Source organism: Saccostrea echinata, unplaced genomic scaffold (assembly GCF_033153115.1).
Source record: "Saccostrea echinata isolate AGI-Se365-2 ecotype Australia unplaced genomic scaffold, CSIRO_AGI_Sech_v1 ptg000001l, whole genome shotgun sequence".
Lineage (NCBI taxonomy): Eukaryota > Metazoa > Mollusca > Bivalvia > Ostreida > Ostreidae > Saccostrea > Saccostrea echinata.
Window position 1 is genome coordinate 33,779,002 of NW_026889750.1, and position 22,115 is coordinate 33,801,116.

The 22,115-nt window shown below is 32.5% G+C and overlaps 1 protein-coding gene across 2 annotated transcripts; it reads right to left on the reverse strand.

The window, feature by feature from the left end:
* Positions 1-1,136: 1,136 nt before the first annotated feature.
* Positions 1,137-22,074, reverse strand: LOC133190236 (ATP-dependent 6-phosphofructokinase-like). Of its 2 annotated transcripts, XM_061325750.1 has the most exons (22): positions 21,788-22,074; positions 19,729-19,802; positions 19,281-19,358; positions 16,698-16,887; positions 16,379-16,544; positions 15,480-15,524; positions 15,187-15,295; positions 14,408-14,503; positions 14,068-14,160; positions 13,116-13,241; positions 12,661-12,725; positions 12,481-12,571; positions 11,798-11,944; positions 11,014-11,034; positions 9,587-9,657; positions 9,264-9,354; positions 9,012-9,164; positions 8,677-8,841; positions 8,469-8,533; positions 7,840-8,051; positions 4,673-4,781; positions 1,137-4,399 (listed from the first exon to the last, which is right to left on the reverse strand). In XM_061325750.1, the coding sequence occupies exons 1-22, from the start codon at positions 21,975-21,977 to the stop codon at positions 4,261-4,263; spliced, it is 2,496 nt and encodes an 831-aa protein (XP_061181734.1). In that variant the 5' UTR covers positions 21,978-22,074; the 3' UTR covers positions 1,137-4,260. The 2 variants fall into 2 exon arrangements, with proteins under 2 accessions (XP_061181734.1, XP_061181740.1); XM_061325756.1 differs by lacking the exon at positions 11,014-11,034.
* Between the last annotated feature and the right edge of the window lie 41 nt (positions 22,075-22,115).

Here is a 22,115-nt window from a genome sequence, read left to right on the forward strand (position 1 = left end):
GTTTTACGAAACAGTTGCATTAGAATTGCATTAGAATTTAGGTTAAGTATAGATCTAGAGTTGCAATTTTTTGACTATGTTTTTTTTCCTCTAATGTATCTTGGTCATGTGGGTGGGTGACTTGTAAATTTTGGTTCCATATTCTTTTCTTTGTACAGAAAATCCTGTATATATGTTGCTTGATTATTTTCATCCATTCCAAATCCAGTAGAAATCTAGATGGAGGATGTCTGGGGCTTGAAAAATCTGTATAAAGGTTAAATATGTGGTAGATTCAGTGTCCAGATATTATTGTGCATCACTTTGTAAAAAAGGGTTCTTATAACTGTCGAGGATGTGATGCAGTACTGGTTATATCTACTTATACTTTGGATCACCACAATCATGTAAGCTGGGTGATGATGGTTTATTATACTGACACTGTTACTGACTGACTGAAATTTATATGCCTTCAATTACATCAAGTAGACTGTGCACCTACTTCACTGCCCTCTTACCAGTGCTTGCTTTTGACCAGTGTGTCCCTTCTCTGCATGGTTGGTTTACATACCAGTATAAAGCATTATGGTTGAACCATTGCCATTTTCTGAGATTTAATATGTTCTATTAATAAAGTATATTCAATTTTTTTCCCATCTGCCTTGCTGCTTGGCAAGAAATTGCTACCTTAAAAGTAGAGTAGTTTTTTTTTTCCAGACCACCAAGTCAATCTGTCATTGACCTTATATTGTTGAAATGAAGACACAACTAAAATCAGTGACCTGCAGCAAACATATTGACATAAACAAGTCAATAACCTACAACATGAAATGAATTCCAAATAAGATTTAAGCAGTTATATGTGTTTGTTTAATAAATGTCCATTTGGTATTTCATCCAACATCTTTTCAGATCTGGGCAGTATGCAGGTTGTGCTTTATACAGGTCATTCTATCTATTTAGAAAAGTAAAGTGTTGGATTCCATGATGTGTTATTGTTGACCTTCATGCATAGTTAAAATTATATTTCCAGCCCCCCCCCCCCCCCCCCCCCTTTCCATCCAAGCTTTCAGAAGAGACAGAACTTGCAACTGGTTGATTGTTTCTGACTTGTACATAAATTAAATCAAATTGTCAGGGATAAAACGAACACAAAATGTTGCTGTTGAAGATTTACTTTCACCTATGACAGCAAAACAAAGATTCAAAAAAACATTACAGAGACTGGATAAGATAAAATTTAAAGTATAAAACATTTATTACAGAAACAGTTAATAGTGATCAATAGGGTATACCTGGGGAGTTTAGGATAAAAAAAGCTTTCTGTTCATACCCTGTGTGTTAAACAAATTGACCCATGGATATAAAAGGTGCAGAATGCTGTGCTTTAAAATTTCCAATGCAGATGAGGAAAGGGGGTAGTAATATCAAAGCAATCTTAAAACTTTTAAGCACAAAATATTTTTAATGCTATTTTGGTATGTGGATTTTCTTGGAAAGCAACTAAATGCATGTACATCTGCCATGACTATTTGTACAACAACTTTGACAATTAAAAGACTTAACAAGACCATTTTCTTATCATGTTTGCTACAACAAATACTACAAATCTGTAATATGTTACATGAAATTGGAAATGATACTATAATCTTGACTGTTTGAAACTAGTCTGCTTTCAAGTCTATATGCTAAAATCATTGAAAAGGGGGGGGGGGGGGTAATGAAAGATGACTGGGTATTCATTAATTGTGAAACTAACAAGAGAATATATCAGATCTCCCACATATAAAATTTTACTTTGTCCATCAACTTTCATCACTAAATTAAAAACTGGAAAATTGACGAAGTCATGCTACATGTTTCTAATAATCTTGTTCCTTTCACCTTTGACTTTGTTCAAGTGCTCACAAAACCTATAGGTTTCTTTTCTATAATAATTAGCCTTCCACCTATATTATATTATTAATATGAAGTCTGAAATATTCAAAGTTCAATTCACAAAACAGTGTGTGTTCATAGGCAAATGACTTGTCAATGTTGACCTTGACCTTTGATCACATGACCCCAAATGAACAAGTCCTTCTCAATTCCATCACCTACACATTAAATATGGAGTCTTTAGGTTAATTTTTTTTCAAGTTATTCTATTCATAAATGTTATTGTCATAACAAAAATTAGCCCTTGATGAAGTGACTAAAGCCTAAAATAAAAATTTGTTTGCAGTTGCCTACTGATCCACTGAAAATGCATCTGATCCAAACTTTTTTTTAAGCTATTTTGTATCATTTTTTTTATAAGTTTCAAGATTTCAGATATTGAAACTGTTTCATTCTCTATTTTTGTTTTTATCAATCAATGGCTTATAACAAGTGGAGCTTATATTTATGTTTAGTAAGCCTATGAAATCTCTATTATTTGTTGTCTTACAAAAATCTGAAAACAACAGTCTTTTTTTTCTTAAAAAAAAAACTTCCTACCTACCCATTCTAAAAATTATAGGTTGGCAACTGCAAACAAGGAATTTTTTTAGCTTGGCCTAAAAAAAAAAGCATTCACCAGCCTTGTAGTAAATATGAAGCTTGTACTGGAGGTACCCAAGTGTGACATATAGATGTATTACCCTACATGTAATAATGAAAGTTCTTAAAAATACATAAACAACAACTTATATTGTCATACAACATTTGATACAGTAAAAAAGCACTGGCAACTCAAAACTAACCTATTGTAGAAAAAAAACTTCAACAGCAAACTTCCAGGACAACCTGAGGTCCTGCATGCTTTCTGTAATTCACAGTTAATACTCCATTTTTATTTTCCTCTGAGGTGACAATATCTGACTTAATTTGTAATAATATGTATATTTATTATGCATGCTCATTATAAACTTCTTTCACTATAAATCACAAAGCACGAACATGTATCTGTAAAAGGCAAAATACTGGCAAATATCATAAAACTAAACAATAATCCTTTAAAGCATCAAAAGTTTCATTCTTTGAAACTATATGTTAATACATGTACCTGAATAATGTGTATTTCAAACACATGTATACATCATGTATTTTGAAATTATGGACATTAAAGGTAAAAATTATTAGCAGCACTATAATAAAATATTAAGCAGTAGCACGTCAGCTGATGTATTTAAGCAGATGTAATTAACTTTTAATTGACCTTGCACTGTGGAAAGAAATGCGTTTTTTTTTTTGGCATATCCATTTAACAGATAGATAAATTAGAAAAAACAATTCTTTTTTTTAAAATTAGGTTCATTCTAATAAAGTTTCTTCATTTAAGAATTACAATGTACATGTGCATGAATTGATTAAAAAAAAAAATAAAAGTGACCAAAAAAAAAAAACCCCAAACAAATAAACAAAAATACAAACAATACCATTCATTCAACAATAAAAATAAACTTTTATTATTTAAATCAGACACTGTAAAAGTCTACAAATATTAAAAAATGCATATTAATAAAAAGCACCAGGAATAAAGAAAAAAAAAATTGTAAGCTATTCTTTTACTGTTAGAAATGATAAATGTACAATGACTGAAATTTATGAATTCAAATTTAGAATCTCTTGATAAGAATACGATAACAAACAACATACCGTATTGAATGTCCCTGTAAAACCTACTTCTATGTAACCGACACACTAATTGTAATGACACACGGTATAACGATGACGATGATGATAGATGTCAAAATAATAATAAAAAAAAGTATTGGCTCACAACTTCTATTAAAGGTAACAGCATTCAATTATAAGATAAAATATGTGAATTCCTAGGAAAACTTTATCAACCCTAACAAACTAATAAAGTACAACTTTTTTAATCATGTAAAATAACAATATAATAATGGCACTAATAACAAAACTAATCTAACAACTGAATTCAAACTGTGAGTAAATTTATAGGGAAACCTGTCTTACTCTATGTTTTACAAACGTACCCAATAATGGATAAATTTACTTATTTCTTCAAGGGAACTCTTGTATAAAATAGCCTAGTTAACAAAATTAAAATTCTGTAAACCAACTGAACTTTACTTAGATTTAATTTATCAAAAACATGTAGCTCTATATAACTTGTATCCTGAACTCTTTCTTTCTTTTCTTTGTTTTTTGATTTGTGGCATCATACACTAACTACTGTGTAGCATAAAAGTCTTTGGAATCATGGGAACATTAAGCTTGACAAGGTAAACTAAACAAAGAGGTGGATTTGCAGATTGGACAAAGTGATGGATCTAAGACTTTTTAGGTGTGGATCTAAATATTGTCAACATCCTCAACATCATCCACCCCTGTCATTACCCCTTCTGTTTGATAAGCCTTTTCCCGGTGCTTGGCTAGAATTCGCAGCAGTGGACGGAGCTTTAACCACCACTGGTCTGTTGGAATTCTGTGTCTGTAATGAACCAAATAATACCATAAACCAGTAACATGAGTTTATTTCTGTTAATCACAGATTACAGAAACCAATCTGCACATCAGTAACAGGAAATTGAGAAGTTAACATGATTTGTACCAGATACCTGATACTTTTAGCTACATTTAAACATCAGGAATATGGTATAACACATCAAGTGACTATTACATGTATTTATACATGAATTTATGAATAATCATTTCATTACATGCTAAATTTACTTTAAATGTTCATTTATTCAACAGCACATACTCAAAGTCTGTCGTCTTTTTGAGTTCCTCCACTGGGGTGAAGGTCAAATGGCGTCTCTGCACTCCCAGTAAAACTGCAGATGATGGGTCTTTATTTACAACTTTACCTGCTGTAAAATAGTTAACATGAACAGTGAGCTCTTTACTGGACTGATACAACATGGCATTACAGAAAACAACATATGTAATGTTCAGACATTAAATGTTTTGAATCATTTTTTTTACTCTTTTTTACATGACATACATGTATATGGTAAAATAAATGTGGAAAAATACAAAGAGGATTACTGTAAATCACTCTTAAATCACGAGACCTTTATTTAGCATAATTACACGAGACAGTCTGCTTGCAAAAATTTCACTCTCGTGTATAATTCTACTTATGAAGATTATATAGACCAATAGCCAAAACTTTTGAATATGTACTTATTTTTCAATAAATATAGAAAGATTTCATGTTTTACGTTGATTTGAAAAAAAATATACAGCTTTATCATTATATCATCAGAGCTGCCAATGTAAGGAAATAAATATCCGTAAGGAGGGGGTCCAGGGGCTGTCTAGGCCCAATAGTTGGTGCTTTTTTCCCCATATTGTTTACTTAAAAATGATTTGGATTACAAATTAGCACAGATACGTAAGTGCTGTAAGGACTATGACTTTTCATATTAGTGAAAAAAGAAGGTTGACAGCTATGGAAATTCTAGTATTTCTAACTTTGACAGGGGAAACAGAAATTGGAAGAATAAATAAATAAATCTTAAGGTGTATTTTAGATGCTCAAATCGTAAGCCTTACACCAAAATCATAAGGGTTGGCAGCTCCGTATCATAGACAATTTACAATTTGTGTTATTATAAATTGCACTGTTGTAGAGCATAAGGATTAACGATATTTCACCTGTCGCTACAATATTTATAAACTGTCTTTTGGCGAAATTTTCAATTAAATCAGTTTCTATTGTTTTATGGTTAATTACAGTGTATAGATGACCAATGGGTAAAAACGAAATCAAGAATGGCAACGAAATTTAACATCTTGGAGCACTAAACTGTTTAAAAATGTTCTTTTTAAACAGGAAAATAGCTGATAGAGATTACAATGTTTGAGATGCTAATGGATATTGCCTATAAATATCTAGGACCAAAGTGTTCAAATGGTAGCAGCTTTTTAAGGATGGTAGGCTTAACATCTTTAATGATCAACTCTAGTGATACCTGCTTATTGCCTGTACATTGCGCCTATTGATTTTGCTTTTTTTCCATACATGAACATTTAACTGCATGGGCGATAATTTTAGGATCTCACCGATATCCAATATTCCACAAAATATATATATATATATATATATATATATATAAAAGTAACATGCCTTACTATAGTAGTACATGTACATTTTTTAAGTGAGAAAAAGACAAGTAAAGTCTGTTGAAATAAAAAAATTTTAGAATTGTGAATAAAGATTGACAGGTTTGTTATCAGGTTGTCACATCACCTAAGGTCAAGAAAATTCAAGCGGTTGCTTCATGAATCCATTGACCTCAAATGAAAAATCACTGTATATTTTCAAAATTTTAGTAAATGAACCTCAATTTTTGTATACTTATCAAACATAGTAATTTAATCAAACATGCATCATTATTTGCTGTACACAGTAATTTCCCCATAAAACACTGTGTCTGTGACCTTTTCTAACAACCCTCATAAATACTTCAATCATACTTCCACAAATTTCTGAAGAGGAGTGATCGATTCCTTGGTTTCATGTTCTTTATAATGACAAACCACTCTTTATTAAATTTACAGAAAAATCTTTTGACCTTTGGGTAATTCTTATTACACAAATACAGGTACATGTATATTATCTTTAAATTTTCACTTATGCATCATGACCAAGGCTTTATCGTAGAAATGCTAAAAATGAGAGTAGAGTTGATCAAGAAGCCAATTTTTTTTAACCAAATATAATGTACTCTGTATATTGTTTCCATGAGGAAAATTAAACCTTTTGACTGTAACAGGAAAGGAGAAAATGTATGGCTGGACCAGGAATCGAACCCGGGACCCCTGCATCACTAGCCAGGTGCTCTACCGACTGAGCTATCCAGGCCGATATCCATGGCTCAAACCATTACATCCCTCCCTCCTTAAATTGTCTTCGCCCTCGAAGACACAACCCAAGTTCTTATTAGCCCCTGGCAGGACCTTCACCTGCAAGTCCAGGGGTGGTCAACGGCACCAAATCTGTAACAGGAAAGGAGAAAATGTATGGCTGGACCAGGAATCGAACCCGGGACCCCTGCATCAAGCTACCCAGGCCTATATCCATGGCCCAAACCATTACATTACTCCCAATTTTCCTTAATAATTATTACTTACTTCCCCTAATAACTATTACCTATGAAAGCTTTTATCTAAACTCCAAATAATATTCATAATTGGTATAAAATTAATCATTGGCTAGATTCTGATGCAAAGTAAAGTCTGTTAATTGATGAAGTCTGTTGTCCTTTTGAAGCAAATCTGGATATGAAAGATGTTTTTAATAATGCCATTATGGGTAACCTACCATGACTATCTATGTAAAGGTTATGTATACATATATTAAGTTGCAATACTTTTAAACTAAGTTCAATGTTGACCTTGAATGAGGTCCACTTTCAGAAGTTGTACAGGATAATTCATGACCTAAAATTTTTTGTTTAAATGACATTTTTGAGATTTGGTTTATGTTGTGCTAGTTTTTGTACTAAAAAGTACATTGGTCACCCTTAGTCATTCATACAGATTATTATTTATAAGAAATGCTAAATTGAGCTTTTTAAATCACTCCATCTCCAAATTATATAGAAAAGTATGCTGTGTAGTGATCAAAAAACAACCACTGCAGACACATGTACAGAAATGGTGAAGGAACAAATTTCTTCTGTAATTATTATTGTGAACCTGAGTAAAAATTTGTAAAGTGATGACTTTTCATAACGTGTGAATTTAAATTGCCATAATGGCGAACAAGTAATGGATTTTTGCGTCCTGTCAAACTTTTTTTTGATACAAAAGAGGGATTAGTCCCTGAAAACAAAAATAATGAAAAATCTGTGTAAGTTCATTAATATCAATGGCTACAAAATAATTCAATGTATTTTATTGTGTATTAGAAATACCTACCAGAATTCATACTATGTTGGACAATATCAGCCATATACTGTAAAGCCTTAGCTGCCATTTTTGTTCCAAAGTTTCTGTCAAATGGGGATGGCATGCCTCCCTGCTGCATGTGGCCCAGAACATTCTTACGACAAGTGAAAACCCCCTTCCCCTCCTCCGAAAATAGCTTCTCAATGAAGTCAGTTGTATAGTTTGAATTTGCATTTTCATTTCTGAATAAAGAAAAAAAATTATTTTCCAATCAAGGAAAACAAACCTTGATGATGATTGGAAGAAGAGCAGTTCATCCAAGAGAAGTGTCAAAAAAAGTTTACATGTATGCTGAACTGTCTGATTATCATATATATCTCTATAGTTACATTGTTTTCCCAAAATACAGTGTACCCATACTTCAAACATAAAGGCTAAGGGCTATTTACTGTCTATTAAAATCAATGTGCATGCATTGTACATGTAAGAAAGGGAGAAGTAAAGACCAAAGCAAGAGAATCATTGACAATGAGCTCATTTTATATGTACACAAGTCTAAAATGAGACAGTTAAGCTGCTACTTGAGGTATAAATCTCCCTTTCTTCATCACAGTAGATTAAGATGTATGAGTACACCACCTTAAAACCTTAAAAACTACCTTAAAATGAGTCCTCTTTGAACACCCAAGTTCACTATTTTGTCCTTCAGGTGGAAGACATCATCCTACATCAATAAATTTAACTCATTTAAATGTTAATTAAAGAATGATTCAGAATATCATTTCAATAGTCATATTGAACACAGCTATGGCAAGAGGTCTTAATTTCACCTCACACAACTTTGACAGATCTTTTTTGACTACAAACCCTTAATTTTGTAATGTTCACTTCCTCCTCAAAAATATAAGCAGCATCTGCACCACCTGCCAATCCACTCATTGTTGCTAGGTAACCACAATAACCTCCCATGGTTTCCACAACAAAGACGCGTCTCTTAGTTCCTAGTGCAGACTGTTTGATTCTATCACAAATCTGAAAATGTTAATATTTCAAAACATATAATGATAATGAAAAATTGCAATGTAAATATACTGTAATATATGATTTTAACTTTATTTACTGCTTTTTTTAACTTTATAAGAATACTCTTTAAATTACTGTATGTCCTTAATGTCATTGACTGCTGGTAATCTTTTACTTACGTCAGTAATTTCATTGATTGCTGTGTCCGCTCCGAGGCTGAACTCTGTCCCTGGAACATTGTTACTGATGGTACAGGGGATCACCACAATAGGAATACAGAAAGCCTCAAACTGATTTCTGGCCTCTGCCATCTGTAGAGCACTGTGATATGCCTGAAATATTTGATGGTTTTAGTCTTATAGCATACGTTATTTATACGTAGCTTATATTTATACATTTATGTCTTTTGATAGGATCTGATTTAAACCTACCTCGAATCCCCCTATTATTAATAAGCCACTGACATCATATTCTTTGAGTTTTTGTGCAATTTTGTCCAGACCATATTTTGATCCCACACATCTACACATACAACAAAGTTCACACTCAGTTTGAGACAATACACATGTAGCATACATGAACAAGATTACTGAAAAGCTGGGTCATATTGCACATTTAGAATACATGTAACAGATGTTTTCAATTCTTTTATCAATCTAAAATAATTACAGTTTAATAAGTATTAACGGTAAATCTTGAGGAATTTTTTAACATGTCTTCAAGTTTTTCAAAACTTGAGCACCAAATCACTTACTTTTTTGTGCCTAGAAGAGAACCCCCAAAACTGGACCAGCCATGGACATCAGTCCAACTCATTGGCTTGACCTGACAACAGACAAACAAGAATATCAATACCTAACAACTGGTACAAATCAACAGACAGTTGATTTAAGAAAGCATTCATTTCTACAGTTCACATGTATCAGTTAGTATTAAAAATTCATTTCCCTGTGAAAAATCTATATGACAGCATGTTAGGAGAATTAGTAAATAACATTCAGAGAAGGGTTGATGAGGGAAGTAAGGATATAATTTATGTGCTTGTAATATTTAATGTAAGGCAGAGTAGAGGGAGACTGCAAAATCCTTGAGAAGCAATAAATGAATTGAAATTCATGCAAGGATATTCAGTTATTATTTGTGAGTACATGTATACATGAAAAACATTACAGAAACAGCTAGTTCAGTACACAATACAGAAGAACATGTACCAATTATTTACTTTAAAGAAAAAGAGTACACATAAAGAAAACACTGCATCATCAAAATCATTTTGAAGCATCTTTAAAGGAGATATTTATTTTATGATCCTGTACATCCAACATCCATTGTTTCACAGTTTATGTAGAAATTATTTATGTGTGTAACAGGAGTAAAAATTAAGTCTTTCAAATTTCAGCATATGCGCACCTCTGACAAATAAGAGTATGAAATGTTACATAAAATGTAATTGTAAGAAAAGGATAAAAAATTGGAAGCAGTCTTTTACTTACTTTATATGTTGTTACAATGAACAAGCATTTTTTAACTATCTACTTGATAGTCTTTTTATCCTTTTTAACTAAAGTAAATTAAAGTAATATGGTAATTGAAAACTGCCAAGAAGATAATAGCTTTATGTATATTTACATGTATATGCTTTGCATTAAAAAAAAACACAAAAAACAAAAAAAAAATCTATTAACTTTATCCAGGAAACATAAAAATTCTTTTTAATTTATCTTTGTTACCTGGTAATCAGATGTGAAAGTGATCATTACTGATAGATAACTAACAAAGTTCTTTAGGATTCTCAGTGGAACATTTGCTCCAAGACTATGGCTAAACATGCAGCATTTGATAGATGATGACCAGTTGTCTCAGTTTATCTAAATTCGTGGTTATATCAGAAGCCAAACATAAAGAAATATAGCATTTCTTGAGGACCTTTTCATCTGAATAGTCCAAATGCAAAAATTGATGATTGAGCATGCAGCTGTTCTTCAAAAGTTGAAAATGTGAAAAATTTCTCCAGATGGACAGACCAACAAATTCAAAAAGATCAGTTTGGTTAAAAATGTTTGAAGATAGTGCAGTCAGTGCATGTGCACCGATTGCTCTTGGTTGCCCAAATAACTCAGCTGACTTATTAAAAGCTGAAAAAAAAGCTAGATACTTTTCAGATAAGGAACTAAGTCTTACCGGATCTATAATATCTGTCAACTGCAACCAAAAACAACATTTGTAGAAAACTTTAATTGTTGATTTACACTTTGACACTTAAATTTACCTATTTTGTAATGTATTAAAAAACAGAAGTTTTTGTGCTTTGACATTCCACTTTACAAATGTATTTGTATCATATAAACAACTTGGCAAAAAAGGAAAGTAAACAAATGTAAACATGTTTTTCGTGAGTACATGTAAACAAAATGTTCACTTTCTAGTTGCCAGAAGCAAAATATTGTCTTTGGAAAAATCTGTGCATTGTGATACAGCAGAAGTCAAAATAATTCTTAAAGAAAGAAATGAAATTAAAATTTTGATATTTTGATATGCAAAATAACACTGACATTTACATGAAACTAAACATGCTTTAATAAGCAGGGGCCGGTTTTACAAAAGAACTTACGACTAAGACCAAAATTTTATTCTGTTTATAAATTTCTTATTTACACTATATTGAAAATGGTTTTAATTTTTTAAAAGGAATGTAGTAAGATATTTTTACATTGGCAATTTTCAACAGAATCTTTAATTTTGCTAACATTTTACAATCCGCTAAAGATTTTGATCTTAGTCGTAAGTTCTTTTGTCAAACGGGCCCCAGATGAGGAACAGAGAAGTTCAGGGTAAATTTTAAAAAGAGTCCAAATCCACACATATGATACACTGTACTTAGAGAGTTAGTGTTAGTAATGAGAGACTACTACCACCTTTTCTCTACATTATACACCAAATATTCCCCAGATAATAACTTCCTTACATTGCCATACAGAAGTCCATCAAAGGAGTCATGAAAGCCCAGGACAGTGTAGCTTTTGGTCAGAGCCAGACGGACAAATGACCTGATGGCTGCGTTAGACCCACAGGCAGGTGCTCCTATACACATTACAGCCAGTTTCTTCCCAGTCTGAAAACAAAAATCCAAACACTTCAACAAAACCTCCTTATATGAGCCAGTACCAGATACTAATAAGTGCTCATTCTTTCTGATCTTGCATTCTCAGGAATTTCTTCATAACATTATATTCTCAAGAATGCTAAGTCTAACTACCGGTAATTTAAATTGCAATATTCCATCAACTTTTTATATTAAAAATTTCATACTCCTTTTTTTGGATGCCTTCACTTCAACAACAAAATCTTGTCTAGCAAAAAGATAATTTTTTCTCTATGAATCCTACAGAACTTACATAGGAGATGGTCTCAGATAGAATTTTGAAGAAGTCATATGATAATCACACATATCAGGGTACATGTTTCCTGGGTAATAATTTTGAAGTTACAACAGATGAATTGTTGAAGAATTGATAAAACTTACAACACACATTGTTCTTGGAGGACCACTTATCACATAAATTGTAGATACACTGTAGTTCTTAAGTGAATGCTGTATTTAGCTTTATCACACGAGTAGTTTCTGAGAAAAATTCCTTCTGAACTTACCCCACTAGTGGTTCCTGATGGATCAAATTTATCCTTTGGAGGTCGTAGTTTGCTCAACATTCTGTAGGTTGTTAGGTTATTCTGGAAACTCCTGGTGACATACAAAAGTACATGTACATGCAGTGCCCTTAAAATACTTTGATATTTAAAAATCTAGTTTAATGTGTAGATGTTTCTTACTTTCCTCTGAGCCTGACAGCTTCTTCAAACTTTTTTTCATTCATGGCTTTTTGCACAGCTTGTGTCTGAAATTGTGATTATCATTTGCAAAGTAAATATTTTTCCTCCAACAATTTAAATTGGAATAAAAGATACTAAGAAAACCACATTTGCCTGTGAATTTTAATATGTGTTTCAATCTTCATAACAACTTTAAAACTTGTGGGCTATGACACAGAAGTAATAGTAGAAAAACAAAAGGGCAAAATACACTTGTAGTATGCCTTCAATCTTTTGATTCCTGTGCATAATTAAGAAAATTCCAATGTTATTAAGATACAAGTACATGAATTACAACAATTCACTGTTAACAAGATATTTTTACTAAAAGTACATTTATTTTTGTCACCAAATGTCTCAGTGAAAGTATTACCCAGCCACCACAACATTACTTCAGATGTTTAAATATCACTTACTCTTTCTACACATTCCATCAGTGGGACTCTCACTGTCTGATTACCATCTAATGAACATACACAGGCGGGGGTGCCTGGTTCAGCATCCATCAGGGCCAACACTGCCTCTGCCCCCATACGGGCACCCTGACAATGAACAAAGTCCATAGATAAAAAGAACTGACAACTTACTGTTACCTACTCATTCCATGTCATACTGCACCAGTATATTATATATATCTACAATTTAAATTCTATAATTAGACAACAATTTTTTCAACATTTGCAGATTGAAATAATAAGTATTTTGAGAGTGTGACTGAAGCAAAATGTGCCCTTTACTGGTCCCAACAAATCTTATAGAAATGTACATTCTTAGCTTAAGACTCATACCATGAATGTGAGAATTCTAAAGAACAATATGAAAATCCCTATAGACATGTATTTAACATACATGTATACAAATTATATACATGTATTTGCAATTATGATTTATTCAGCCCCATCCTTTGGCCTGAAACAATGCTCAGAGGGATCTTTTTCACTCAGACAATGGTTAAATTTCACAAATAAGATCAATCAGCAACACTTCTATACACAGAAGTTTAACAAATTTTAATTTACAATGTATTATCATAAAAATACATGTAAATTTCAGAAAATAGCACTGTTGATTTTCAGGCAATAAAGGGCATCACTGTTTTATGTATAGCATACAGTGAAACTTGTCTTATCCAGATGTTGTGTATTCCAAAATCTTTCCTAATACGACGTAAACTTTTAAGCCCTGTCAATAATTCAATTGTTTAAAATGTTGTCAAATCTGGAATGTTGTCTTATCCCACCAATATCTATGGAATCAGTGAGGTTTGGATTAGACAAGTTTTACTGTATTTCCTTCATGAGGGATAAAAATCAGACAAATATCTATATAATGTTGCAATATTTAATCATCACTGGAAGTCTGACTGACCAGGATTCTGTCAAATGCTGTGGGTTTTCCTCCTCGCTGTACGTGTCCAAGGACTGTAACTCTTGTGTCATACTTCAACCTATCTGTTATCACCTACAAACATTGAAAAGAGATATCAAGTATGTACCATAGAACTACTAGTACATCGACATATACATATATGTTGATTAAAATGTGAAGCTTATAATCAAGCTTCAAACAAACAGATATAATTATCAGTTACTCATTGTCTTAGAGAGTATACAATGAAAGAATATGTTTGATGCAAAGACCAATAATTAATTCTTGTCTTTTGTGTTTGGTTAAATTTCTTTGATGACTAAAGTTCTTGCTGTCTGACCTTTTTAACCATGTCAGCACTGATGGGATTTCCTTTCTTGTCTATTGCCCCTTCAGCAATCAGTATAATGTTCAATCTCTGTCCCATGGCTCGCTCCTATTAGGATCATTAGATGGTTGAACAAAATCAATATACATGTACTACGTACACATAAATATTACAGTACATAATATCTACTGTGAAATACAACATTTTACTTTCTCTTTTCTGATAATTTAAAGTATAATGTTAAAGTTCTTGTCATGTTCAAATTTATAATGCAGTCACCAAATTATTAAATGTTGTGAGCTCTTTAGCTCTGTATGATGTTAAAATTAGGGAATAACTGTCTTCTCATTTGTTATTTGCGACCGTTAATGCTGACTTAAGGGTTGCAAATTGAGTTTTACCAGCTCCGCTAGAGCGCTGCCTGTAAATTCAATTTGCAACTGTTTAATCAGCATTAACAGTCGCAAAACACAAATGAGAAGACATTCTAATGCAATTTATGCATTTTGTTTGATGTTTATGTCTTATTTTGTTGAGATGAGCATTTTGTTTCTGCTTTCTAATTGTTGACACAATCAAAATTTATCACTCTCGTTAATGCTCTTTTAGCTGCCTTAAACAACAGTGCATTGTCCAATCGAAATGCAGATTACAAAACAGTTGCATTAGAATGTTGTTTTAGCTGCATGAAATGTAGAAGAAACATATCATTATTTTAAAAGCTTCTGAAATCTCTATAAAACAACCAATACTGAACCATGATTTTGTTAACTTTTTCAAGATCCACTTACTGCTGCCAGTTTCTTACACAGAGTTTCCTCCCATCCCTCCTCTGGGGGCCACTCAGGGATAAACACCCAATCTGCCTCAGTGGCTAAGGCCCCCACTAATGCCAAGTACCTGTCAAAAGTAAACATACACATACATGTAGGAACATGGATGTGTCATGTATATAATTGCATTTCCATTCACTTTCAAGTAAACAATTATTCTGCATACAATTATAAACTACTAAAAAAAAGTTATTTTTGAATGAATGCATACAAGAATGAAATTAAAAATGTCAGAACAATTATGTACATACCCACAGTGTCTCCCCATCACTTCTAGTACAAAGCATCTCTGATGACTGATGGGGGAAAAGCATAAAGATTAAAATAAATCTTTAGAACTTAGAAGATTGATGTAAAATGACAGTAAAACTTCATATATATCAAACCTGTTGGCGCTATCCAAATAATCTAAATTAACTATGTGATATAAAGAGCACATTTTTGAAAATCAAAATGATTTATGTTGGTCTAATACTATTAATGCTAAATTTGTAACATATAACTAGAGTCTCCCATTCAACAAAGAAGATTATTATCCTTCAGAATAATACAGTCAATCTGATTGGTCTAGAGCATGTCATGTTCAGGGAGACAATTCATGATGTCTCCCTTACTTGCAGGGTGGTGACAACTGTGTTGTTCAGGGAGACAATTCATGATGTCTCTCTCATTTGCAGGGTGATGACAACTGTATTGTCTCCCTTTAGAAGATAAAATTTTGCAAGCGAGATAACTTTGATATAATTAATAATTATATATGCAGGACCAGTAAAAAATAAATAGAATAAATTCTAACAGTGACATCAAAGTTGTCTGTTGACATATTTTGAAAGTATTGAATCAGAGCAGTGGTAGAATGCTAGGGGTTTGCTTAATATTTTATACTCTATTTCATTAAATTTAGATTTTTGAGGATAATAACACTATTGTGGACTGTTTAGTACAGCTAGGCAGACATCACAAATCATCTGTTCTGAGTAGGGTTGTCACAAGCACCCTCAGGTGAAAACCTTACTCAGACCTTATAATTTGTGATGTCTCCCTATTAAAGATTCCATAACTGTACAACGTTTTACAAGCTTTTTTCCAAATGACTGTTGAAGAGTTAATCTAAAATTCACAGAACCTTATATTTTTCTAATGTCTTTACCTGGAAGCTGTTGTGGCAATACAATCTACAGCTTCCACAATACGATGAAGAGCTGTGTCAGCTCCAATAGTCATATCCGTTCCACAAAAATCGTTGTCAATGGATCCCACCAGCCCCACAATATTCAGCTGTGTACAGTCTTTTCTCTGCTGCTCGCTAATGCGACCTACAGAACAAACCCCGTATCATGCTGTGTAACTGTCCAGTCCTCAAAAATAGCTGCTAAAGAACAGTCCCAAAACCTCTTGATTAAAAATTCAAAATTTGACCGCAAAACCTTCAACAGAGGAGTCTTACTTTCATTATTTAATGTCCATACCATTCTTGAGTAAATCATCAAGAAGTTCTGCCCACTCTTGTCTGAAGAGATTGGCACCTGTCAAACTGCCATCTCCTCCAATCACTACAAGATTTGTGATGTTATTATTGACCAAGTTTTCTGCAGCTTTCATACGGCCTCCTCTTTCACGAAAATCCTGACAGCGAGCACTCCCTATCACTGTGCCTCCCTGTCAAAAGTGTTTACTGACTTTAATGAGGGATATTACTTTTGGAGCAGTTCTGTAGTACATGCACTAAACAAGCTAGTGTATCAATAGATATGATCACTGTAGACACCATCTACGTGTAGCTTGTTTTGAAACTGAGAACAAAGAACATTCCTCTTACTGCCTGCACAGCCAGTAGGGCATATACAACTGCATCAGGAAAGGAATAGAATTGCTTTGAACAGTTTATTTTTAAAGGTATTTAATGTATAATAGAGAAATACATGAATAACCTATTTCAGGGATTTTTTTACCCTCGACTCCAGGGGTCGGGGCCTTCAAGATTGGGAAAAATAGCAATATTTCGTTGAAATTGGGAAAAATATCTTCTTACAAATAAAAAAAAAGCAGAAGTCAAATATTTAATCATTTTTCTTATTTGTTTATAGTATGAAGCTGAACTAAACCAGCTTTAGTGATATGAAATAATAGAGACTGTTCAGGACCTTAAAAATGGTAAAGCCGCAGGGTGTAATAACATTGTAAATGAACACTTTTATACAACGTTGTCATCTTTTTTACCTTTACGTAAGAAGTTCTTTAAAATAAAATTTGATAGTGGGTTTGTTCCAGATGAGGGTTAATCGGTATTGTTTGACTATTTTATAAAAATAAGAGTGATTCAACACAGCCTGAAAATTACCGCCCCAGGCAAACTGGAGAGACTGACATGATGCATGTTTATTTATTAATTAACGATCCAGACTTTAATTTTTAAACATCAATCCCGCTTTAAAAAATATGCATACGACATCCGTAGTATTCCGAATAACTTTTCGAAACTCCTCGCATGGCTCTTACATCGCATGTAGAGGACATAAACACCTTTTTGTCATTATTTTATTTTAATAATTTATAACTTAATACTTTTTTCATATTGGGAATTTTCAGGTATAACTTTGGGTAAAAAACATGCACTTTTCAGCATTGGGAATGGGGCCGAATTTCGGCCCCCGAGAGACCCTAAAAAAATCCCTGTATTTTCAGTATATACTCAACTTAAAAAATGCTTATAAAATGAATTTAAAAGATAGTAAGAACAAACATCATGAACTAAATGAAATGTAAGAAGACCATTCAGTATTAATTACATGTGTATAAGAGTTGTATCTCTCCTTGAAAAATCAGTAAAAATTTTAATTTAAGGACACACGCAACGTAGTTTGAACTTTATTGTCTTTTTCCCTGGAGTTGAAGAGTTCCAATACTTAAAGGAACCGTGTACTACATTTTAATGTCTATATATGCTGTTGTACACTTCTTCTAAAACAAGTTTGGATAAACAAAACATCTAATATGTATGTTAAGTAATTTTTGTATATTTTTCTTTAAATTATACCAGAATTTTCATCTATTGATATCTTTTCAAAACCCCTGGTGATGCATGCTGATTTTTTGTCTACAAACATTTGATTGCACTATAATCTTAATTTAAGAACATCTTGAAAAATTATCAATAGGTAAGGTATGTTGCGTATGTCTTAATTCTCTGAAATCTGCATTGTGACCTATGCATTTTAATACGAACATTTGATTGCACTATAATCTTAATTTAAGAACATCTTGAAAAATTATCAATAGGTAAGGTATGTTGCGTATGTCTCTGAAATTTGCATTGTGACCTATGCATTTTAATACATCAAACATGTATTATGGATTTCTTAATCAGATGCTTTCTTCCAAATATATTAATTTTTTTTATTTTCCTTTTATGAAAATGATACTTCACTCTTATGCTTCTAAGTGAAATTCATTAGGTCATATCTATTTTCAGATAATTTTGAAGACAATTTTTGGTACAGCAGTAAGCCTCTCCTTAAGTTTTACTTTGATTTATGGAATATTTTCACATTTTCCTTGATTAAAATTTTGGTTAAAAAGATTTTTTTTTCTATTTATGCTTTAGATACCTTAATTGTTTCCTTCAAAAAGTTTCCAAGGACATGAGTCCTGAAGTGAATCTAGCATATGAAATTAACACACAAAAGTGTTCACGAAATTAATGAGAATTGAGAAACAAAACACATTTCTTAGTTGTAGCACTTGTGATATTTCTGTAATTGCAGATCCCATTCTCTCTTTCCCTACATGATTAGGTAGTTGATATATTGTACAACAAACAAAGCAATGCGGATGACAATTTCCTCTCTACTAGGCCCCTATTTTCTTCTTACAATGCTCACATTGAGCAATTAAGAGCATCTTAATTATGAAAAAGATCTGCATTAAAATACATGTACTGTTAAGATCTATTTTAATAATGCAAATATCTATACAAGTGTTAGATCTTCTTAAAAGTGGAAATAAACAGTCTAGTAATTCAGTAGTAGTTCTAATGTTTTTAGTAACTTTACCCTCTGCATGATCCCTGAACTACTGGCCCATGTAGCCTCCACAATGTTGTCTCCTCCATCTACCATACCCTGGTACCCCTACAATGTTACATTAAGTCATGTGTACTGTTACAATAATTCAGCTCTACACAGAATGAAATCTGTCTAAGATATTACAGTGCACATTTATCATGTTTATATTATTTATATACTGTACTAAACAGGCAATAAATTTTGTTTCATTCTCAGAGTCTCTGTTTTTCTTTCTCTTCTTGTGTGTGTGTGTGTGTGTGTGGGCATTACTACTGAATTTAACAAGTAAATTCAACACAGAATTCACATTCATTGAAAGAGACTTACAATTGTAAGTTAAATGCAAACTTAAAATTTTATAGCTCATTGAACTAAATATCATAATTACTTTTCTTAGATGGACTGTGAGTAACTTTTAATTATTAATACTATTTACCTCTTTTATGTAGAAAACTTTACAACCCAAGTAGGCACCCATTCTTACTACAGCTCTTACACTGGAATTCATACCTGAAATTTTTTGAAATGCTTGAATTCATATTTATCAATGTCACCACCACTCACATTATGAGCACAAATAATGTCTCACAATACCCATTCCATACAGTAAAATGTGCTTGACATAGTGAACACACTTGTAATGAATTGATGCATAGCCTAATTATAGTGGAGTGATTTCGATTACTTGTGACTTTAATAAATTATTATATTAATAATATTCCCAATATTTTAAACTTAATGTTTATAATAAAAATAAATTACGCATAATGATGTAAAATCATCTGTGCCTGGCACTTCATTATAAGTGTGTGTTACTGTAGTAACATTTTAAAATTCGATCATGATTGAGAGAAAAAGAAAAATACTAGATTATTCTTACAGTACTTAGTAATCTTATCAAAATCAATAATGCAGGGCTTGAAATAATTAATGGCCCCCTAGTCTGGGGCCAGTGAATTTTTAATCTGGGCTAGTACATTGTAGAGGGCCCTTTGGGTCAGTATTTTTTTGTATGCATAACACAATTTACTCACGGTGGGGCTAGTTAACTTGACAGGGTAGTGTCTCTAAGTTCTGTCGTTTCTTGTTTTGTTAAGTTGTACTACTTAGTATCACAATATAAACAAAATATTACTATTATTATTATGGTTTTGGGCCAGTCTATTTAAAATCTACTGGCCAAGTGAAAGTACTGAGCTGACGTAAAAATTTAAGGCGATAGCCCAAGTGACCAGTGAAAAAAAAATTATTTCTAGCCCTGTAATGATAAGCAACAGGCTCTGAATATTTTAAAGTGACCTGCAGTAATGTACAAATCTATACGGTATCTATGGCACGCCAAATTTACAAAAATGAGTAAAACCTAGTCTCACAATTGATAAACTAGGTTTATCGACTGTAAACTATAGTTTACAAATCGTAAACTATAGTTAACGATTCGTTAAGTATAGTTTTCATCTGTAAAACTATATTTAACGGTTGTTAACTATAGTTTACGAATGCCAATCTAAGTTTATCTGTCTGTAATAAGCGTTAACAATAGATTTTGTTGATAAACATAGATTCACGTTTGTAAACTATAGTTTACAATCGTAAACTATAGTTAACGGTTGTTAATCATAGTTTCACAAATCGTGAAACTATATTTATCAGATCGTTAACTATAGTTAACGGTTTGTAAACTATAGTTTACAAATCGTGAAACTGTATTTATCAGAAAATCTATGTTTTGCAATCGCAAATGATTGTTTTCGGTGTTAAGTATAGTTTACGGTTGTGAAACATAGATTATCGCGTTAACTATGGTTTACAGATGTGAAATATAGATTAACGTTGTTAATTATAGTTTACAATTCGTAAACTATAGTTTACAACCGATAAACCTAGTTTTTCGATTGTGAAACTATGATTATCTTATTTTTGTGAATTTGGCGTGCCATAGGTATCACAAAACTCAAATCATTTCATTGCTAATAACGGATTTAAACTCTAGGCCTACCTGTGCGCTCAAATTGTGTGCATTACATGACTAATGTCAAAGCAATGTGGTATTATGAGTGTCATCATGGTTTGCTGCAGTTTAACAATTTTAGCCCTTTTTTTCCTAATGACAATCTATCATTTGGACAGAAAGAGAAATGAAAGAAAAAGTAAATTCAAATCAATAAATAGAGCACTTTAAACATTTCAGTCTCTTTATTAACAGTTACACATGTATTCCATTTTTTATTTTTTATACAAAATTTCTTTCTCCCTCCGCATACCCTCCCCATCCATCATCTCCATCCCCCCCAAAATATTAAGTGAACATAGGTTTTTCACTGCTGAGTAATGTTCGTTACACCTCGGGTTTTTCCTTTACACTCACATAATAACACCCGAGGAATCCACTACAGACAATAGTTTGTCTGCTAGTCAATCATCAGAGTCATGGCGGTATTATAGTCGATTGCAAATGACAAGATTTTTGCAAAGTTATTTTTTAAATGACATACCCTGAGAATCCCCTCCACTTGTAAACACGCCTATGGATTTCCCAGTCCCACTTCCCCATGCTAATTCCTGTCCTTCTCTCCCCCTTTCAGTCATGATGCTGTCTTTTCTACTCATACTATCTCGAACACTGTGAATCCGCTCCCTGTCACTTCTAATAACCACTCCATCCGTCTCCATTGACATTGCCATTTTTGGTGGAATGTCCTCCAGCAGAGATTATAAGACCTTCCACACAAACGACCTAGACACAGATTCGGAATACCTCTAAAGTTTTCATCTTCAATGTTTCGGTAATCTCCGTACGAATCACCATTCGGTAACTATCGA

Coding starts and splice junctions, on each gene's coding strand:
- LOC133190236 (XM_061325750.1), bottom strand. CDS start 21,977: ATGGCAATGTCAATGGAGACGGATGGAGTGGTTATTAGAAGTGACAGG. Junction 16,545..16,697: donor TGATGATTTACTCAAGAATG/GTATGGACATTA, acceptor TTTGTTCTGTAG/GTCGCATTAGCGAGCAGCAG. Junction 8,842..9,011: donor CAATCAATGAAATTACTGAC/GTAAGTAAAAGA, acceptor TAACATTTTCAG/ATTTGTGATAGAATCAAACA.